Here is a 17,709-nt window from a genome sequence, read left to right as displayed (position 1 = left end):
ATGACCAAGATGGGGAAGCAGACAGGGGAAGTGCGTGCTGTTAATTCTCCTGGACCTCTCAAAAGCTTTTAATACCATTGACCATGATATCCTTCTGGAACATCTGGGAGAGTAGGGTATTGGAGGCACTGTTTTGTAGTGGTTCCAGTCATACTTGTTGGGACGTTTTCAGAAGGTGGAACTAGGGTGCTGTTATTCAACTCAATGGTAATTGTGCTATGGAGTTCTGCAAGGTTCCATATCATCCCCTATGATGTTTAACATCTATATGAAGCCGCTGGTAGAAGTCGTAAGGAGTTTCGAGGACAGTGCCACCAATATGCAGATGATAGCCAGATTTAATTCCCTGTGACACTGGAACGAGGTATGCCAAGGATTGTTCTAAACCCGTGTCTGGAGGCGGTGATGGACTGGATGAAATCTCACAAGCTGCAGTTGAATCCAGATAAGTCTGAGGTCATGTGGATCAGGAGACCATAGCTGTGTCTACATTAGGCCCTTGCTTTTGTTGTTAGGAAGAAGGGGCTTTCGAAGACTGGGGGGGGTCCTTTCAAAAGACCCCCGTCAACACGGGCAGCCCCTGTCAACACTTTCGAATTGCCTCAGCTGCCATTATGCTAATGAGGCTCTGCATATTCATGGAAGTGCCTCATTAGCATCTTCCAACCTCGCTGATTACCATGCCCCTTCTGAAAGGAAGGGACTAGTGTAGACACAACTCATGTGTTCAGGAAAGTGGCATGGTACCCGTCTTAGACGGGGTTCCTCTTCCCCTGAAAGAACAGGTACACAGATAGGGAATCCTTCTGGACCCTTTCTTAATATTTGAAAGTCAGATTTCTTCGGAGGCTAGGAGTGCTTTTGGGCAGCTTCATCTAATCTTCCAGCTGTAACTCTTCCCGAACAAGCATGACTTGGTCAGTGAGTCACGCTCTTGTCACATCTCAGCTGTATTACTGTGATGCGCGCTATGTGGGACAGCCTTTAAAGAGCCTTCAGAAACTTCAGCAGGTCCAGAATGCAGCTGCCCGAGTTTTAACTAATGCTCGTTATGCAGTGCACATTATGCCAGTGCTGCAGTATGTTTCCGGGCACAATTTAAGGTATTGGTGATGACCTATAAAGCCCTAAATGGGTTGGGTCCATGGTATTTAAAGGACTGTGTTTTCTTACTGTTCCCCCACTTAGGGAAATAAGATTAACATCAACACGGAGGAGGGCAGTCTTAGCCTTTGCTCCCAGGATACGGAATTCTCTTCCCCAGGATATTTGCATAGTGCCAGCATTAACATTGTGTCGGTGCCAGGTTAAAGCCACCCTTTTTACTTGGATTTTTATTGGTGTTTGTGTGTGTGATCCTTCATTTGAGATGTTTTAATAGGTTTAATGTCTGTTTGGAGTTTAGTATTTTTACATTATTCTATATGTCTTTATATTTTTAAAAATTTTTGTAAGCTGCCTAAAATATTTGAAATAGAGAGGTGGGGTAAAAATATTTTAAATAAATAAATAATCAAATCTCCATAAAGCATTTTATAATAAAAATCTTCATCATCTTAATCAGTTTAGCTCAAGTATTTTAAGAGGCTTGATCAAACCCTACTTGAGCAACAAGAAAAATATTGTATGACAAGTGTGTGTGGAGGGGAGTTGTTTGTTTTAAAACTTAGGGTGCCATTTGGTTCTTTCAAAATCTCCCACTGAATATACATGGCTTTCCCCATCCTGCAAGAGCCCTCAGCAGGGATGGAGGGGGTGGGGCTGGAGCCCTCACTGAGGGTGTGGGGGCTGTGGCCAGGACCAGAGCCCTCTGTGGGGGGCTGGGACTGGAGCCCTCAAAAGCAGAGCCACAGGTGGGGCTGGAGCTCACCGCTGATAGCGGTGGGGCTGGAGCTGAGGCTGGTGGCAAGGGATTGCACCTGCCAGCAATGAGGCTGGAATCATGGTGGAGGTGGGCTGGAGGCAGGGGTCCTCCCCTGGTCCAGCAAATCTCCTCGTTAGAGACTAGTCAGGACCTGAGGGTTCCGGACGTGGGAAGTCCAACCTGTAACAGCTCTTTCCATTTTCAAAGGCTAGATGCTGTTACTTGCCCATATTCCAAATCCAAATTGGTCACCAGCTGGCTTTTACTAGGGGACAAATATCTTTTTGGAAAAGATGTTTTGTAAAGATTACCCTGGTCTTTCTGTCAAGGGAAGACATTCCCTTCATTGTATCTTTCTATCTGCCCAATAACCACAGGACTTCTAGGTTTTGAACCGCAAACTTTGGATTCCAGGACTTGAAATTTGGACACCGTGACTAATCAATTTGCTTGTTTGTGAGTCTGGCACTTTCTTCCTATGCTATCCTGTTCTAGCATTGTATCTTGAGCAGCAAATAATGATAATTTATCTCCTTGAGTGCGGTTTAAGATACTCTTATAGAAGGTACAGTTCATGTAATTTTTGAAATGATTTTGCCAAGTGTGTATGTATTCAAGTTATATAACTATCGCAGTGCTGTAGGTTTGCAATATGAGTGGATGATTAATGGATGTAGTATGTTAATTAGTTTTGCAGACAGTTTTCTGCAAGGGCTATTATTTTAATATCTTTCATTTTTCTGAACTGGAAAAAATTCTTTTGTTGTTATGTTCAGTTTTACAGAGTTTTTGGATCCATTCCAGAGAGTTATCCAACCCGAAGAGATCTGGCTCTATAAAAATCCTTTGGTACAATCAGACAATGTACCTACACGCCTCATGTTTGTAAGTACCAGAGATTTAATGGATCATTTGTCAGCTACATGAACTGTACACTAAACACACTTTCATTTGATAACAGGAAAACGTGTAAATATTGGCTGTTCCTTGGCTTCAGATTACAATAAGATTCAAACCCACATAAGCCTGAATTTATTCAGAGTAGAAGAAATGTTACAGAGCATCCTAAGCAAAAAACACTATGAACAATACTGTGGGAGCAGAAGTCCTGGATCCCGAATTCTATAACTATAGTGGGTGCAGTTTCAGATTTAAGCAAGGGTTCCCTAATGGATGTATGACTCCTAAATTACCTTTCCTACTGCCCTTGAAAATGTTACCCCAAATCTCTACACTGTGATTTGCTTATAGTCACATGTCCTTTAGCCTGCTTTTCTGTGGTCAGTCAAGGGGTCAGTGGGAGATGAGGGTGTCCAGTATATCACAAAAACCGGCTACAAAGCATCCTAGCCCTAACCTGAAATGACAGAGCTGTTGTTCAACCTGCCAAACACAGGAGAGTTCATATGCACATGTAGCAAGAGTTTAGGCTAGTGGAAGCAACTAATATCAAGGTACCTTTAAATTATAAGCACTCAGAATTTCTGTGGAGAGAAATGGCTGTTATTTAATCTAAGTCCCTCCCAGTGGGTACCCCCATCATACAAATTACCTCACATACACAGCAGTATAGTTTTAGAAGTTAGTGGATATAATTCCATGAGTGAATTCAGCCCTGTAGTATTTCCACAAGCTTGAGTGGAATTACCTCAAAGATGAGTGTGATGCCAGAATGGAAATTCGTGTTTCCCTGAAGTCAAAGGAAGTTTGCCACTGACTTCACTGGGCCAGGCTTTTCTTGTGATTCTGTATTTAAGGTCAGTGACAATTCTGAAGGAAGACAAGGCAAAAGATGAAATTTGATGGTTTTTGTCTTTGGACAAGAGACTTCATGTGAAATTAATACATATTTTTAATTATGTAGCTGATAACCTGTGTTTCTTGTTTACAAGACAATAATTGTACTGTATCCAAACAAATTCAGAAACTGAAGTCCATGATGTTTAATCACCCAGGGTACAGTTATTACTGAGTTAAGAGGAAGTCTGATTAAGGATTTTCCAATCACAATAGGGTGAACAATGTTTATATCCCAGTTGAAATGAAAAAAAAAATTGGACAGTGTAAAAAGAGAATCTCTGTGAAAGCCCTACTCAATGTGCAGCAGCAGTCAAAAAAGCAACTACAATGTTAGGAATAATAAAAAAAGGATAGCACATAAGACAGAGAATTTCTTACTGCCTCTGTATAAATCCATGGTATGTCCACATCTTGAGTACTGAATACAGATGTGGTTGCCTTATCTTAAAAACAATATACTGGCACTGGAAAAGGTACAGAAAGGACCAATAGAAATTATTAGTGGTTTGAAATAGGTGCCGTATGAATAGAGGTTAAAAGGACTTGGACTTTTCAGGTTAGAAAAGAGAAGACTGGGGGTGATATATAGAGGTTTATAAAATCATGACAGGTATGGTGAAAATGAATAAGGAAAAGTTATTTACTTGCTCCCCGAATATCAGAATTAGGGATCATCAAATGATATGTAGCAGGTTTAAAACAAACAAAAGGAAGTATTTCTTCACATGGTGTACAGTCAACCAGTAGAAATCCTTACCAGAGGATGTTGTGAAAACCAAGGTTTTAACAGGGTTCACAAAAGAAAGGGATAAATTCACAGAGGTTAAGTCCATCAATGAGTATTAGCCAGGATGGGAAGGAATGGTGCCCCTAGCCTTTTGTCAGAGGCTGGAAATGGATGATAGGATTCCCTCTGGAGCATCTGGCATTAGATGCTGTCAGAAGACAGGTTATGGGGCTTTGGTCTGACCCAGTATAGCCGTACTTATGTTCGTAGGGTGATGTATCCAGGATCCTAATTCTGCTGACTTTACTCACAGAGTAGCATCCTGTTTCATGAGCAGTCCCCTGAAATGGGTGGAGTAAGGTACCAATCTCCATGTTCAAAAGAGACAGAATCCTGCTCAAAATTTGCTTTGGGCATATAGTTGATGATTTATTAAGGCAGTAGTGAATAGCTGTGCCAGGGCTGCAGCCTAGTGAAAAATCACTTTAAAAATAAGATGACCATGGGGGAAGTATTTAAGATAATGCATTATATGTCATAGGGAACATTCAGTGAGTGGTAAATGGCGGGAATGTAAGAATGGTACATTTGATCGTTGTCATTTTCCTACTCCAAATACCAGTTTTTGGCATACTTTGTAACAGCCAAAACCTCCAATGCCTCTGAGTCAGTAACTTGACTCTGGCCTTGTCTATACTACATGATGAATTGACGCTGAAGCAATTGATCCACCGACTCTTAATTTATTGTGTCTGCTGTAGATGTGATAAATTGACCCCTGAGCTCCTTCCTGTCGATGCCACTGTTCCATCAAAATGAGAAGAGTAACTGGCGTCAAAAGGAGAGCAGCTCCCATTGACCTTACTGCACACAAAACACCACAGTATGCTGATTTCTGCTACGCTATTTGAGTAAGCGAAGTAGGTCGATGGTGCTGATAAGTCTAGACTAGGCCCATGAGTCAACAACTGTGTGCTCTGATTGGCTTAAGGCTAGTCCAAGTAGTAAAGGGCAACTTATCTGTAAGTGACTCCTGGAATTGAGAAATGATAGATAATTTCTAAATGGTTTGATTTTATTTCTTTAATTTAAAAAAAGACACTCTCCCACCATCTATTATTTGATTTTAGAATTTAAGGTGTTGCCCGTTACCAGTGTCGTAAACCAATTTTAAAATCAATTTGCAAACAAAGGTTTGTTCAGCATTTGTTACAAAGTCTGACATTGAGAACCTGGGGAGGTTTTAAAAATCTAGAGGAAATTCATGAATGGTCTTTTTCCAGTCTCAAGTTAGGCTAAATCTGCATGTTGGCAAAGGGGAAGAACTGGAAGGGACTTCTTCCTTGCTCCCTTTCTTCAAGGCCTGGGACTATTCCTGGCTGACTCTGCAAAATGCTGAGTACCCTCTGCTCCCACTGAAGGATGAGAAACTGCCCCTCCCAGGAACTGCTCAGCACAGCATCATGTAGCTTAAGGCATTTACCTATCTGTTAATTGTTTTATAAGACGAGCAAGCGCTTTACTTAGTACCAGTTGTATACTTAGGTGGATTCCACTCCAAGTTCTAAACAATAGAAAAAATTGCCCACTCCAATGGTTCTCAACCTGTGGCCTAATCAGCATATAGCTTCAGCCCATGTGACTTAACCAGGGTGGTACAGGTAATATTGGATGCGGTCCACGTATCACACACTAGGCCAAATGTGCAGCCCATAGTGGCACATACGCTGAGAACGACAGCATCATAACCTGACCTACCTGTGTGCATACTTCCCTGCTTGAGTTCCCAAACTTTGGCTCCAGCCCTTAAACAGACCAGCCAGTGGGACTAAGATGTCATGGAAAGGTAGTATTCTGGTATAACTAATAGCACAGTACTAGGCTCTGGAATAAGGAAAAGCATAACTCCTTCCACACCCTGCTTCCAGTACCACACACCTATGCTGCCCTTTACACAGGGCCGAGAATGAAAACAAACTGTTACTCTAAACTATTAAAAATGTTGTCAAGCAATAAAACAGCACATAAGTGAAAATCAGTATTTCTCGGCACACAAATCAAACCTTGTGTGTCAATGGACTTTATTGAAGTAATCAGAGACAACCACAAGTGCTTTCTGGGAGATATGTGCAACCTCCATAGGCTGTCAAGATGAATAATGAATGTGCTTGACTTTTATTGGTGTCTCTCCCATCACAGCAATATTAGAAGTTTTCACTGTAGGAAAAGAAAATGTGACAGAATGATGGGGGGAGTGGGTGTTATTATCTAGACCCTTGTGATATATATTATAGCTGTGAGCTTGCACGGTTCTGTTGTGGAAGCAAAAGAGAATCTCTTGCTGGTCAGGCTGAGCTTATGCATATAATGCACTGATAGTAAATTGATCTCCTCATATAAGAATGGCCATACTGGGACAGACCAATGGTCCATCTGTCCTATTCTCCTGTCTTCCAACAGATGCTTGAGAGAGAATGTACAGAATAGGGCAATTATCAAATGATCCATCTCCTGTCACCAGTCCTTGCTTACGACAGTCAAAGGTTTTGGGACACCCAGAGCATGGGGTTACCAACTGATGTTTTCAAACGAGCAATAACAGCCAACACAATGAGTTGCAAATATGAACAGCTCTGAATCTCCAGCACAAATCCATCAATTTGTTAGAAATATGTGAAATCTGTAGTGTTACCATATTGATTGTGCAACATTCTGAATTTAGTTTCTGCTTTACTTCTATCCTTCTATGCTGTGTTCTGCTGCTCCTGCCTATTCAGATGATTTCTGTCTCTCTTGTTTCATCTCTATAAGTTATTAAACTATCACTGGGGTTATCGTTTGACATGCTCTTCAATATGGGAAGCACATGATTTTTGTAGAGAACCTTCCTTTTAGACATAATAATTCTAGATTTTACCCTGACCATTTTTTCACTGTCTCTAATGATAGGGTTTCATATCTGTTTTCAAAGAGTGATGGGGATATTTGCATTCTTAGGGTACCAGAAATAAATCCCATTCTTAGTACTGCATTTTGCCACTGGTCCACATATGCGATTCAACTGAAACAAAAGGTGCCCTTCACAAAAATTGATGGCATTCTTAATAAAGTGTAAAAACAGGGAGCCATTGCCTGTCCTCAATTTTGCCTTTATTATTCACTCAAGTCAAGGGGGTTGCATGGACACAAGAGATTGAAATCTGGCCCAGGATATATTATAACAGCAATAAGTGCTTTGGCCTTCTATACTACTATCTCTGATGATTTAAAAGAGCTTAACATTGCCTCAGAGCATTGGGTATTATTTGTTCTACAGAAAGGTGAATGAGGACACAGAGTCCTCTTTGACACAGATTCCCAAGTTTCTATCAATTGTTCCGTCTTGTATTTAAAAAGAGACTACTCCAAGGGTAAGATTCTACTCAGTAAGTAAATATAGTACAGTTTGGCCCAGGTTAAATGGCTTGTCCAAGCTCGCATGGCAGACAAATCAGTATGATGATCTACAGTTTAATTTTCAGGTTCTTAAAACATCCCAGGCAGCTTATTTTCACTTTACTTTGCTCTGCAATATAATTAACTCCCTGCTGTAGCTGAGCTGGATGAGCAGCATCCCTGATGAAGGGCACTCCTCACAAGAATCTAGACTGGTTCTTTACAATCAAACATTTATTGCAACGTGATCCATCAGTGAAAGACCAGATTCTTCCTTTAATTAGAGTGTTGTTAAGGTGCATGAGAGTCATGTACTTGTATCCAAAGTAGATTTTAACTGCAAATTCCTTTGCCAAACAAGAATGGTGCAAAATAAACAATGATGTACCTTGTACCCCTTGAGTAAAGTTGTGTATTTCCCCTTCCCCAATTTCTGACCAAGATTAAACAACCTGCTATTGGCTCCAGCCCAGTACACTTGTACTGTATGTGAGAGAATCATAAGGTGCTGGTCCCCTAATGCTCCAGTAAAGTCAGCTCCATGTACTTTTTCAGACTTGGAAAAAATATTACAAAAAAAAATGTAAGCCTCCACCCCCCCAAACTCTGAAAAGTTTGTGCTCGATTCTTCTATCTTTATTCACACTAGCTGTGTCTGGACTAGCCCCCAGCTTCAAAGGGGGCATGGTAATTAGGATATCGAGAGATTACCAATGTAGCACGCTAGAGCTCCCCCGCGGCAACTTCGAAGTGTGAAACTTCGAAGTGCTGGCTTGTGTGTAGCTGCGGGTCAGCCACTGGTACTTCAAAGTGCCTGTGCTACTTCAAAGTCCCTTTACTCTTCAAAATTTTGGGGAGTGACGGGACTTCAAAGTACCTGCGGCTGACCCATGGTTACAAGCAAGCTGGCACTTTGAAGTTTCACACTTCGAAGTTGCTACGGGGGAGATTTAGCCTAATGAAGTGCTGCATATGCACCGCAACACTTCATTAGTAATCTCCAGACGCTCTCATTACCATGCTCCCTTCGAAGTTGGGGGCTAGTCTAGACACAGCCTCTGAGTAGCATCTTACTCCACAAGCGGGTTGATTGTATCAAGTGGGTTTTCTTGTGTAGAAAAGCACTATTCAACACAAGAAAATCAAGGAATAAATATGAGGCTTTTTTTTAAACTCAGGCCCATCTCAACTCTGAAGTAACTGTCAGGTTAGTAACAAGAAGTCCTGTGGCACCTGATAGACTAACAGGTATTTCAGAACATAAGCTTTCGTAGGCAAAGACCCGCTTCATCAGATGTACCTGATGGATCTGATGAAGTGGGTCTTTGCCCACGAAAGCTTCTGCTCCAAAATATCTATTAGTCTGTAAGGTGCCACAGGACTTCTTGTTGTTCTCGAAGAAACAGACTAACATGGCTTCCTCTCTGATACTTGTAGTGTTAGCAGACCTCCTTCTTACAGTGCAATGAATGAGCAGTAGTAAAGAATGACAGCCAAATTCCAACACTAATGGATTTTGTGAGATATGTGATAAGTAGGGTAGGATATGTGACAGACTGCGTATTTCATAGCAATGAGCCCATGCATTTCTGAGTCCAGCTATTTAATTTCTAGACTCTAAAGTGACCCATAATCCTGTTATTTCTGGAAACCAGAAAAAAGCACAGTTTTAGCTAGATGAAGCAAGTTTTCAGAAATATTTCAGTTAGAAGTGTTTTTCTCTTAGGAGAAGCTGTACAGAAGAAAGCATTGGAGCAGAAAAATAGTAACTAGGCTACTGGCTTTTATGTACTACCAGTTAAATTTGCTAAATAGTTTGCTCATTTTAGGTGACATTATATTTATGGTGAGTTTTTCACCAATGATTTTAACTGGGACTAGTTTGCATGAAAAACAGCACATACAATGCACATGTCTGGCATCCTTTGTCATCCTGAGTAGTATTTCATTGTGAACAGCCCCACTGATGAAACTGGATTCATTGGGACTACCCACGTACTGAGATTTTTCTTAACACAAGGGTGTCAGAAACAGGTCCAGTGCTGTTTTCTACTGTCTAATTTGCAAACGGTGGTCTGGATCCTACAGTTACTTAAGCACATGGGCACCTTTGCTCAATAAATAAAGTTACATACTTACTTCTTTGTTTACAGGCTCAGCAGCTACAATCTGATATGTTTTATTGTATTGAATATTAAATTGTTGCAGGTGATGTATGTTTTTCTTAAAGGATGGGAAAGTGAAGAACTTTCTTTCCCACTTCTAGGACACACAAACTTAAAGAGATGTAGTTATTGGCAACACCAAGTCATGATCTTTACAGACTGTCCTTTTTCATTTGCGAAGCTGACACTTTAAATGTAGCTTCAAGTAATTACAAATTAATTATAACCCACAATTAAGTTACAGTTTTTTAAGTATATTTGTTTCCCTCTAGTTCCAGACATAAATCATCCCACTTAGCTCAAGGTCAGGAATTCGATAAAGATTAGTCAGCCATCCAGTCTAAATGGCACGAACTGGAACTAATTATTAATCTGTGGGGATGACAGGGTGTTGATGCTCTCATACGTGATTATTTGTTATCTCTTCCAGGCAATTTCATTCCTTACACCATTGGCTGTCATTTTTGTGGTGAAAATTATCCAAAGGACAGACAAGACTGAGATTAAAGAAGCTTTCTTAGGTAAAATATATTGATTTTTTTTAAATGGCAAGTGCATAAGAGTTCCTACAGGTATTGTTCTAATTAATATTCTAACCCTTGAAAAAGCTCTCTGTTACGTATAGCTCTAAGGCTGCGTCTACATGACGAGATAAAATCTAATCTAAAAGAGTTAGCTCAACATTAAAATGTCACTGTCTTTAGTGTAAATGTCATTAGCTCAATTTAGCCTGCCCTAATATTGATAAAAAATGTTGATATTAACAGACAGGTATAGCATCAATCTCGAGTTTAAAATGTCGAATAAAGGCTAGTGTGGAAGAGCTATGTCTTTCATTTGAATTTATTAGCTTCTACAAGTGCCCCGTATGTATCCCACAAAGCTTCATGCTGCACCTGACCCCCAGCTCCCTGCTACCAGTGGGAGCCAGACAACTGACCAGGGCTGCTGCACTGTCAGTTTTCCAGGTCCCCCAAACTGCAGGGACCCGGGAAACTAACAGCACTGCTGCACCTGGCTCCTGGCTCAGAATGCAGGGCTGAGGGAACTGTGGGATAGATTCCCACAATGCACTGCTGCAACAGTCGACGTTTGGTGATTTCAGTGTGGAAGCAATATGTTGAATATTTTGGAAGCCTATGGGAACTGAGGATATTCAAAATCAAATTTTAAAAAAAAGCGGCATTATAAAATTGATTTCTAATACATTTGATTTGATCTTGGAGTGCAGATGTAGCCTCAGATTGAGAGTTCCATGCCTTGTTTCTACATTCTACTGATCAAAGCAGATTCTGGTTGTTAGTGGGTAAGGTAATGAAACTCAGCTGAAATCTTTCTAATGCCAATTGGCTAGGATCTGTGAGAATCACACCCGTATTCTCTGTGCTACAGTGGATTCCTGTTTATTTTCAACTGCCATTTAAGGCAGTGGTGTTAATTTTTAAAGCTGTCTGTGCTCTGGGTCCTTGTTGGCTACAATAAAGCTCCTTCACGCTGATTCTGTAAACTTCACCCCTACCACTGTGTGCGATCCAGTAGGCTATCGTTTCAGACATTTGGAGTTTAGTGGCAGGACATTCATAATGAAGTCTCCATGACTTGAATTCTCTCCCCTTTTGCTGATGAAGTAGAGCTCAAGTCTGTTGATTTTCAGCCTGTATATTTTCCCAGACTTTTGCCTGTGCTAGACGAGGGGTAGAGAGTAGTAGTGCTAAAATCGATTTTTGGAAGAGTGGAATTCACTTTGAGTTTGTTCATCTATTTTGGTACTATATCAGCTGGAGAAAAGATCATAGGGATTTTTTTGATGCTGCCAGTACTTGGCAGTTGGTTGTTACATTTATCATGAGTGATATTTTATTGATGAAAATGTGTTTAGTAGGCAGGAGGAACATGCATTTATACATATAAAACATAGTCATGGCGCTGGTTTTCCTTGTGTGTGTCTCATTTCAAAAGCAAAGGAGTTCTATATCTGTCTCCATTGGTTATTCTCCCGCCATGGCTCAAGGATACTGTAGAGTCTCTCCATTTTTTCTATTTTGGACTGCCTTACATTTCCAGATAATAAAAAAAAAATCCTAAAAACTGCCAAATTTCACAAGAAACCACATTTTTAATGTTTCACAAAGTAGCTACATGTTCAGTCGTTGCACTAATTCAGGACCTTTTGTGAGCTGATCACATTCAAAGAGATCCTTCAGACTCAAAATAGTAGTGGGCATGATCATCAGCTGGTACGAATAGGTGTAGGAGCCACTGACTTTGATGATGGTAGGCTGATTTACCTCAGGTTAAAATCTGTCCCACTGCACTCTGCCCAGAAAACAAACAAGTAAACAAACAAACAAACAAAAAAACCCAAAGAAACTGTTACTCTGTCACTATTGTTTTCTTTTGGACTTGTGATCCTGTAGGAAAAAATGTTTGAATATGCTGGTTCTGAGTCACAGCTTTGCTCCTTGTGCAGCCATTATCATACGTGTTAAGTGAATACAAGGCTTAGTCCTGCACCCACTCACACCAGTGTGATGGTCAGCAGGCAAAGTAGGAGAGCTCCCAGCACTGCCCCCGGCTTCTCTGTGGAGCTGGGTCTCTGGGCACAGGGCTAGTGCAGGGGTGGGGAAAGCTGGCAAGTCCACTCCTTTCCCCACTGCCCCTTCCAGCAGGGAAAGGAGTGGAACTCCTGGAACACCCCGCCCCAGCCCCATACACAGATGTGACAACTTCACTGAGGGGCCAGGGTGAGGGGAAGCCGTGAAAGAAATAGAACTGCCAACAGCTCCTGCATATGGTCCCCAGCGATCCCGCCCCTGGGGAGTGCGGGATGGGGAGTGGAGCGGTGGGAAAGACCATGGGGGTCGGGGACACAGTGGAATCAGGTGGGGAGGTCAGGTGGCCACTCTGAGCTGGTATGCCCTCCCCCTGCTGCACCAGTAAGAACGTTTCTTTACTTGCACCACTGAAGGGAGAGGACGATAAGGGCTACTGTAAGGTGGATGCAAAACTGGCTGGATAACTGTACTCAGAGAGTAGTTATTAATGGTTCTCAATCCTGCTGGAAAAGTATAACAAGTGGGGTTTTGCAGGGGTCTGTATTGGGACCAGTTCTGTTCAATATCTTCATCAATGATTTAGATATTGGCATAGACAGTATGCTTATTAAGTTTGCAGATGATACCAAGTTAGGAGGGGTTGCAACTGCTTTTGAGGGTAGGGCCAAAATTCGAAATGATCTGGACAAATTGGAGAAATGTTCTAAAGTAAACAGGATGAAGTTTAATAAAGACAAATGCAAAGTGCTCCACTTAGGAAGGAACAATCAGTTTCACACATACAGAATGGGAAGCAACTGTCTAGGAAGAGTATGGCAGAAAGGGATCTAGTGGTTATAGTGGACCACAAGCTAAATATGAGTCAACAGTGTGATGCTGTTGCAAAAAAACCAAACATGGTTCTGGGATACATTAACAGGTGTGTTGTGAACAAGACACGAGAAGACATTCTTCCGCTCTACTCTGCGCTAGTTAGGCCTCAGCTGGAGTGTTGTGTCCAGTTCTGGGCACCACATTGCAAGAAAGATGTGAAGAAATTGGAAAGGGTCCAGAAAAGAGCTACAAGAATGATCAAAGGTCTAGAGAACATGACCTATGAAGAAAGAATGAAAGAATTGGGCTTGTTTAGTTTGGAAAAAAGAAGATTAAAGTGGGGGGACATGATAGCAGTTTTCAAGTATCTAAAAGGGTGTCATAGGGAAGAGGGAGAAAACTTGTTTTTCTTGGCCTCTGAGGATAGAGCAAGAAGCAATGGGCTTAAACTGCAGCAAGGGAGGTTTAGGTTGGACATTAGGAAAAAGTCAAACACTGGAATAAATTGCCTAGGGAGGTTGTGGAATCTCCATCTGTGGAGACATTTAAGAACAGGTTAGATAAATGTTAGATAAATGTCTATCAGGGATGGTCTAGACAGTACTTGGTCCTGCCATGAGGGCAGGGGGCTGGACTCGATGACCTCTCAAGGTCCCTTCCAGTACTAGCATTATATGATTCTATGATTCTATGGAACTGTATGGAACAATGGGAACCTACAAGAAAGAACATGGGCCATCAACTATTGTAGAGGAGCATTAATATACACATTGAATAATATCAAAACAAAAAGCAGTCAAGTAGCACTTTAAAGACTAGCAAAATAGTTTATTAGGTGAGCTTTCGTGGGACAGACCCACTTCTTCAGACCATAGCCATACCAGAACAGACTCAGTATTTAAGACACAGACAACCAAAAACAGTAATCGAGGAGGACAAATCAGAAAAAAATGATCGAGGTGAGCAAATCAGAGAGTGGAGGGGTGGGGAGGGAAGGTCAAGTATTAGAATCTAATTAGAATTCTAATTAGATTAGAATCTAATTCTTGACCTCCCCCCTCCCCCGATTTGCTCACCTTGATCATATTTTTCTGATTTGTCCTCCTTGATTACTGTTTTTGGTTCTCTGTGCCTTAAATATTGAGTCTGTTCTGGTCTGGCTATGGTCTGAAGAAGTGGGTCTGTCCCACGAAAGCTCACCTGATAAACTATTTTGCTAGTCTTTAAAGTGCTACTTGACTGCTTTTTGTTTTGATAGTAGATAGACTAGCACGGCTCCCTCTCTATTACTATTCAGCCTTTTAAATGGCTGTCAAAACACCTTTAAACACTTTTTATTTCTTCTCTCCAAAGACTTAGTATTGGACTTTAAAACAAGGAAAAAATAGACAAATCTTACAATGTACAGAGCCCATTAGGCAAGGATTTTGTGGCTACAGAATGGTGAATGCTAGTATAATGATGGCATACAACAATTAGGATAGCAATCTAGTGACACAATAGCCTGATACCGTCTTCTTCTAGCTTTAGTCACATCTATAAGAGTTGTCCTTCAACTCTTTCCTTTCTGTTCCAGTTTGTGCATAATGGCCTGATATAGGTGTCATAATCATTATGTCACATTGTCTTGACTGTTCTCCAAAAGTAAATGGCCTCTCTCATAGGCTTGCCGAGAAAAAATAGAATGCAATGGTTTTTGCATGATAGCAAGTATCTAAAATATAGACTACAGCTTGAAAACAGTTTAAAACCAAGCAGAAAGGAATTTATGAACCTGATGAAGTCAATGGAAAGTCTTGCAGTAGATCAGGCACTTTGTGAACACTGGTGAACTTTTATTTGAACAAATATGAAGAGTAGGATATTTTCCAAGCATAATAGAATGACATTTTATTAGAAAGTTCCTCATTAATGTATTATTAATATTATCAAGTCTGCACTATGGGTGGCTGGAAAACAGGAATGTTTTTCATTATTTTTTTGCAAAAATAATTGTTTCTTTTTTCCTTTGGCACAACAGACGAGACCAGGATTATTACCTTTTCTGCAATTTACTCTCAGCCACAATAATAAAAGAAACAATGGGGTTTTTAAAACCTTTCGGCTATGCCACAGAATCCAATTTCAATCTGTTAAAAGTTTCAGTTCATAAATCAAGTGCTGTAACAGGAGAGTTTATAACTTGTTACCTAGGGTTTTATTGTTCTGTTTGTTCTTTTTGTTTTTAGCGGTTTCCTTGGCTCTAGCTCTGAATGGAGTCTGCACAAACACTATTAAATTAATAGTCGGGAGGTAAGTCTTGTCATGCTGAAAGTGATGGCTTAAACATTCAAAGAAATTAAGACCATGTTGAGAACTGATAATCCTTTATATACAAAGACTAATCCTGGCTCCAGAACATGGATTAGCAGAGCTTCCTGTTACCCTTTTCTCACCCCTATAAATGTTGATGTATACCTTCATTATGTGACATCTGACTGTTGCAGGATTCTTTGCTGCCAACTTTTGGAGCTTGCATGGCAGGTGGATTAGGCTGAAGATCCAGGCAAGCAAGACAATCTTATAGAAAAGGTGTATAGAGTCCAATTTACATTTCACTGGTGGTAAAGGGAATAGTTGCCATGCGCTGGGGGGTTAGCTGCCAGATCCCCCTAAGACAATTAAATTGAAATCAATTCATGGGTTTGCATTTCATATAATGTATACTACTGTCTGTGAGATCCTGTCCATCAGAATTACCAAGCCCAGGAGTGCGGTAACCAATGGACTTCTGAAAGAGCTTCTGGGGTGAAGCATGCAGAGCATCTTCGCTTGTATTTTGACACACTCCCAGCTCCACCCCAACACTGCTCTGATGGCCATCACAATGCTTAGCACTTTTCACTTACAAGTGTTTTAGAAATGTAACTAACAGATCCTCGCAAGAGCCCAGGGATGTGGGCAAGTGTCATTAGCTCCATCCAACGCATAGCAAAACTGAAGCAGAGAAGTGAATTGACTTGTCTGAGGTGTCAAGTCCAGATCCTCAAAAGGTATATAGATGCCTGACTCCCATTGGTGTCATTGACCATCTAGACCTCAGCACATAGTTTGGGACTAGAATTCTATAGTTCCTTTTTTTCCCCCAGTCTTTTAATCTAACCAGCAGACTCTCATTCGCTCTCACAGTAATAACAGGTAAGGGTGCTACTGATGAGAGAGCCCACAATAGCTCGTGCAACCTTTTGGAACATGTGTGATAGTTATTGCTATGTTGGAAAGCTTGATTGATCACTGAGCATGGCATGCAGGTTGGATGGATTATGGGATGTGCAATGAGTTGCCCTGCACGTTCCCTTTCAGGATCAAATCTAGATATGTGCATCAAGAATGAGCCTGTCAGAACACAGAGAATGCAGAGATACCACCACATGCTAGCACACTTTGCTGGAAGTTTTCCCACGGAGCTTATATGTACAAAAGTTTGGCGGGAGGAAAGGAATAAAGAGACCCAGCTATTGCTATCACAAGAAGGATAAAAAGAAGGAAATGAACTCTCTGTGTGATAGTCAGTAAATTTAATAATCACTTTGAGGTTCATTCATAATTACAGCTCTTATATTTCAAATGTCCATGGTGTTTTTTGTAGACCTCGTCCCGATTTCTTTTACCGCTGCTTTCCAGATGGAGTAATGAACTCTGAAATGCACTGCACAGGTGATCCACATCTGGTTTCTGAAGGCAGAAAGAGCTTTCCCAGTATCCATTCTTCCTGTAAGTTCATTCAAATTCCCACTCCTCTGTGACAATGTTACCCTCATCTGTGTGTTAGCAGTGCTATTTCTGATGGATCGTGCACTTGGTTTTAGCTAGAGGCTCCAACACATTTGCAGAAAACATCTGGTTTGAACTTTTTGGTGTCACCTTCTTGTGAACACTAAGACTCTGACTCTGTCACCCTTTCTTGCCTTGAACTCTCCCTCACTCCACAGGCTGTCCCACTCAATTCATCTGGACTATCTGCAGAGTAAGGAACTGTTCAAGGTAAGAAGATGTGTTATAGGCTGGGCTGTAAGGGGTGTTAAAAGGAATAAGACTACACTTGCACCCTTGAGTTCTTATCTAGTGTCACTGGCTCCGAGCACACAGGGATAAATGAGAGCTGTGAGCTCACTCCAAGAAGATAGGTGGGGCGCATTGACTCCACCCTTAATGTCCTAGCACAGATGGGTCAGTAGTTAATGAGAGACAGTAGATTAATAGCAAATGACTATCCACTGGGCAGAAGCGTAGTGGGAACTGAGGCCCAGTTCTTTCCATTGGTTGCTCGTAGAAGAGTGTGGCTTCTCACCATGCTGTACAGAGGGCTTA

General features: G+C 41.2%; 1 protein-coding gene across 1 annotated transcript in view; it reads left to right on the top strand.

Moving 5' to 3' along the window:
- The window catches only part of PLPP4 (phospholipid phosphatase 4), a 97,418-nt gene that overhangs the window by 33,479 nt on the left and 46,230 nt on the right, over nt 1–17,709 (top strand). The window contains exons 2-5 of the mRNA XM_074999765.1: nt 2,641–2,749; nt 10,422–10,512; nt 15,588–15,651; nt 16,988–17,112. Coding sequence (XP_074855866.1) covers nt 2,641–2,749; nt 10,422–10,512; nt 15,588–15,651; nt 16,988–17,112 — 389 coding nt within the window. The remainder of the gene's footprint in view (nt 1–2,640; nt 2,750–10,421; nt 10,513–15,587; nt 15,652–16,987; nt 17,113–17,709) is intronic.

Source organism: Carettochelys insculpta, chromosome 7, assembly GCF_033958435.1.
Source record: "Carettochelys insculpta isolate YL-2023 chromosome 7, ASM3395843v1, whole genome shotgun sequence".
Lineage (NCBI taxonomy): Eukaryota > Metazoa > Chordata > Testudines > Carettochelyidae > Carettochelys > Carettochelys insculpta.
The sequence above is the reverse complement of the archived record's forward strand: the minus strand, read 5'-3'. Positions and strand labels throughout refer to the sequence as shown.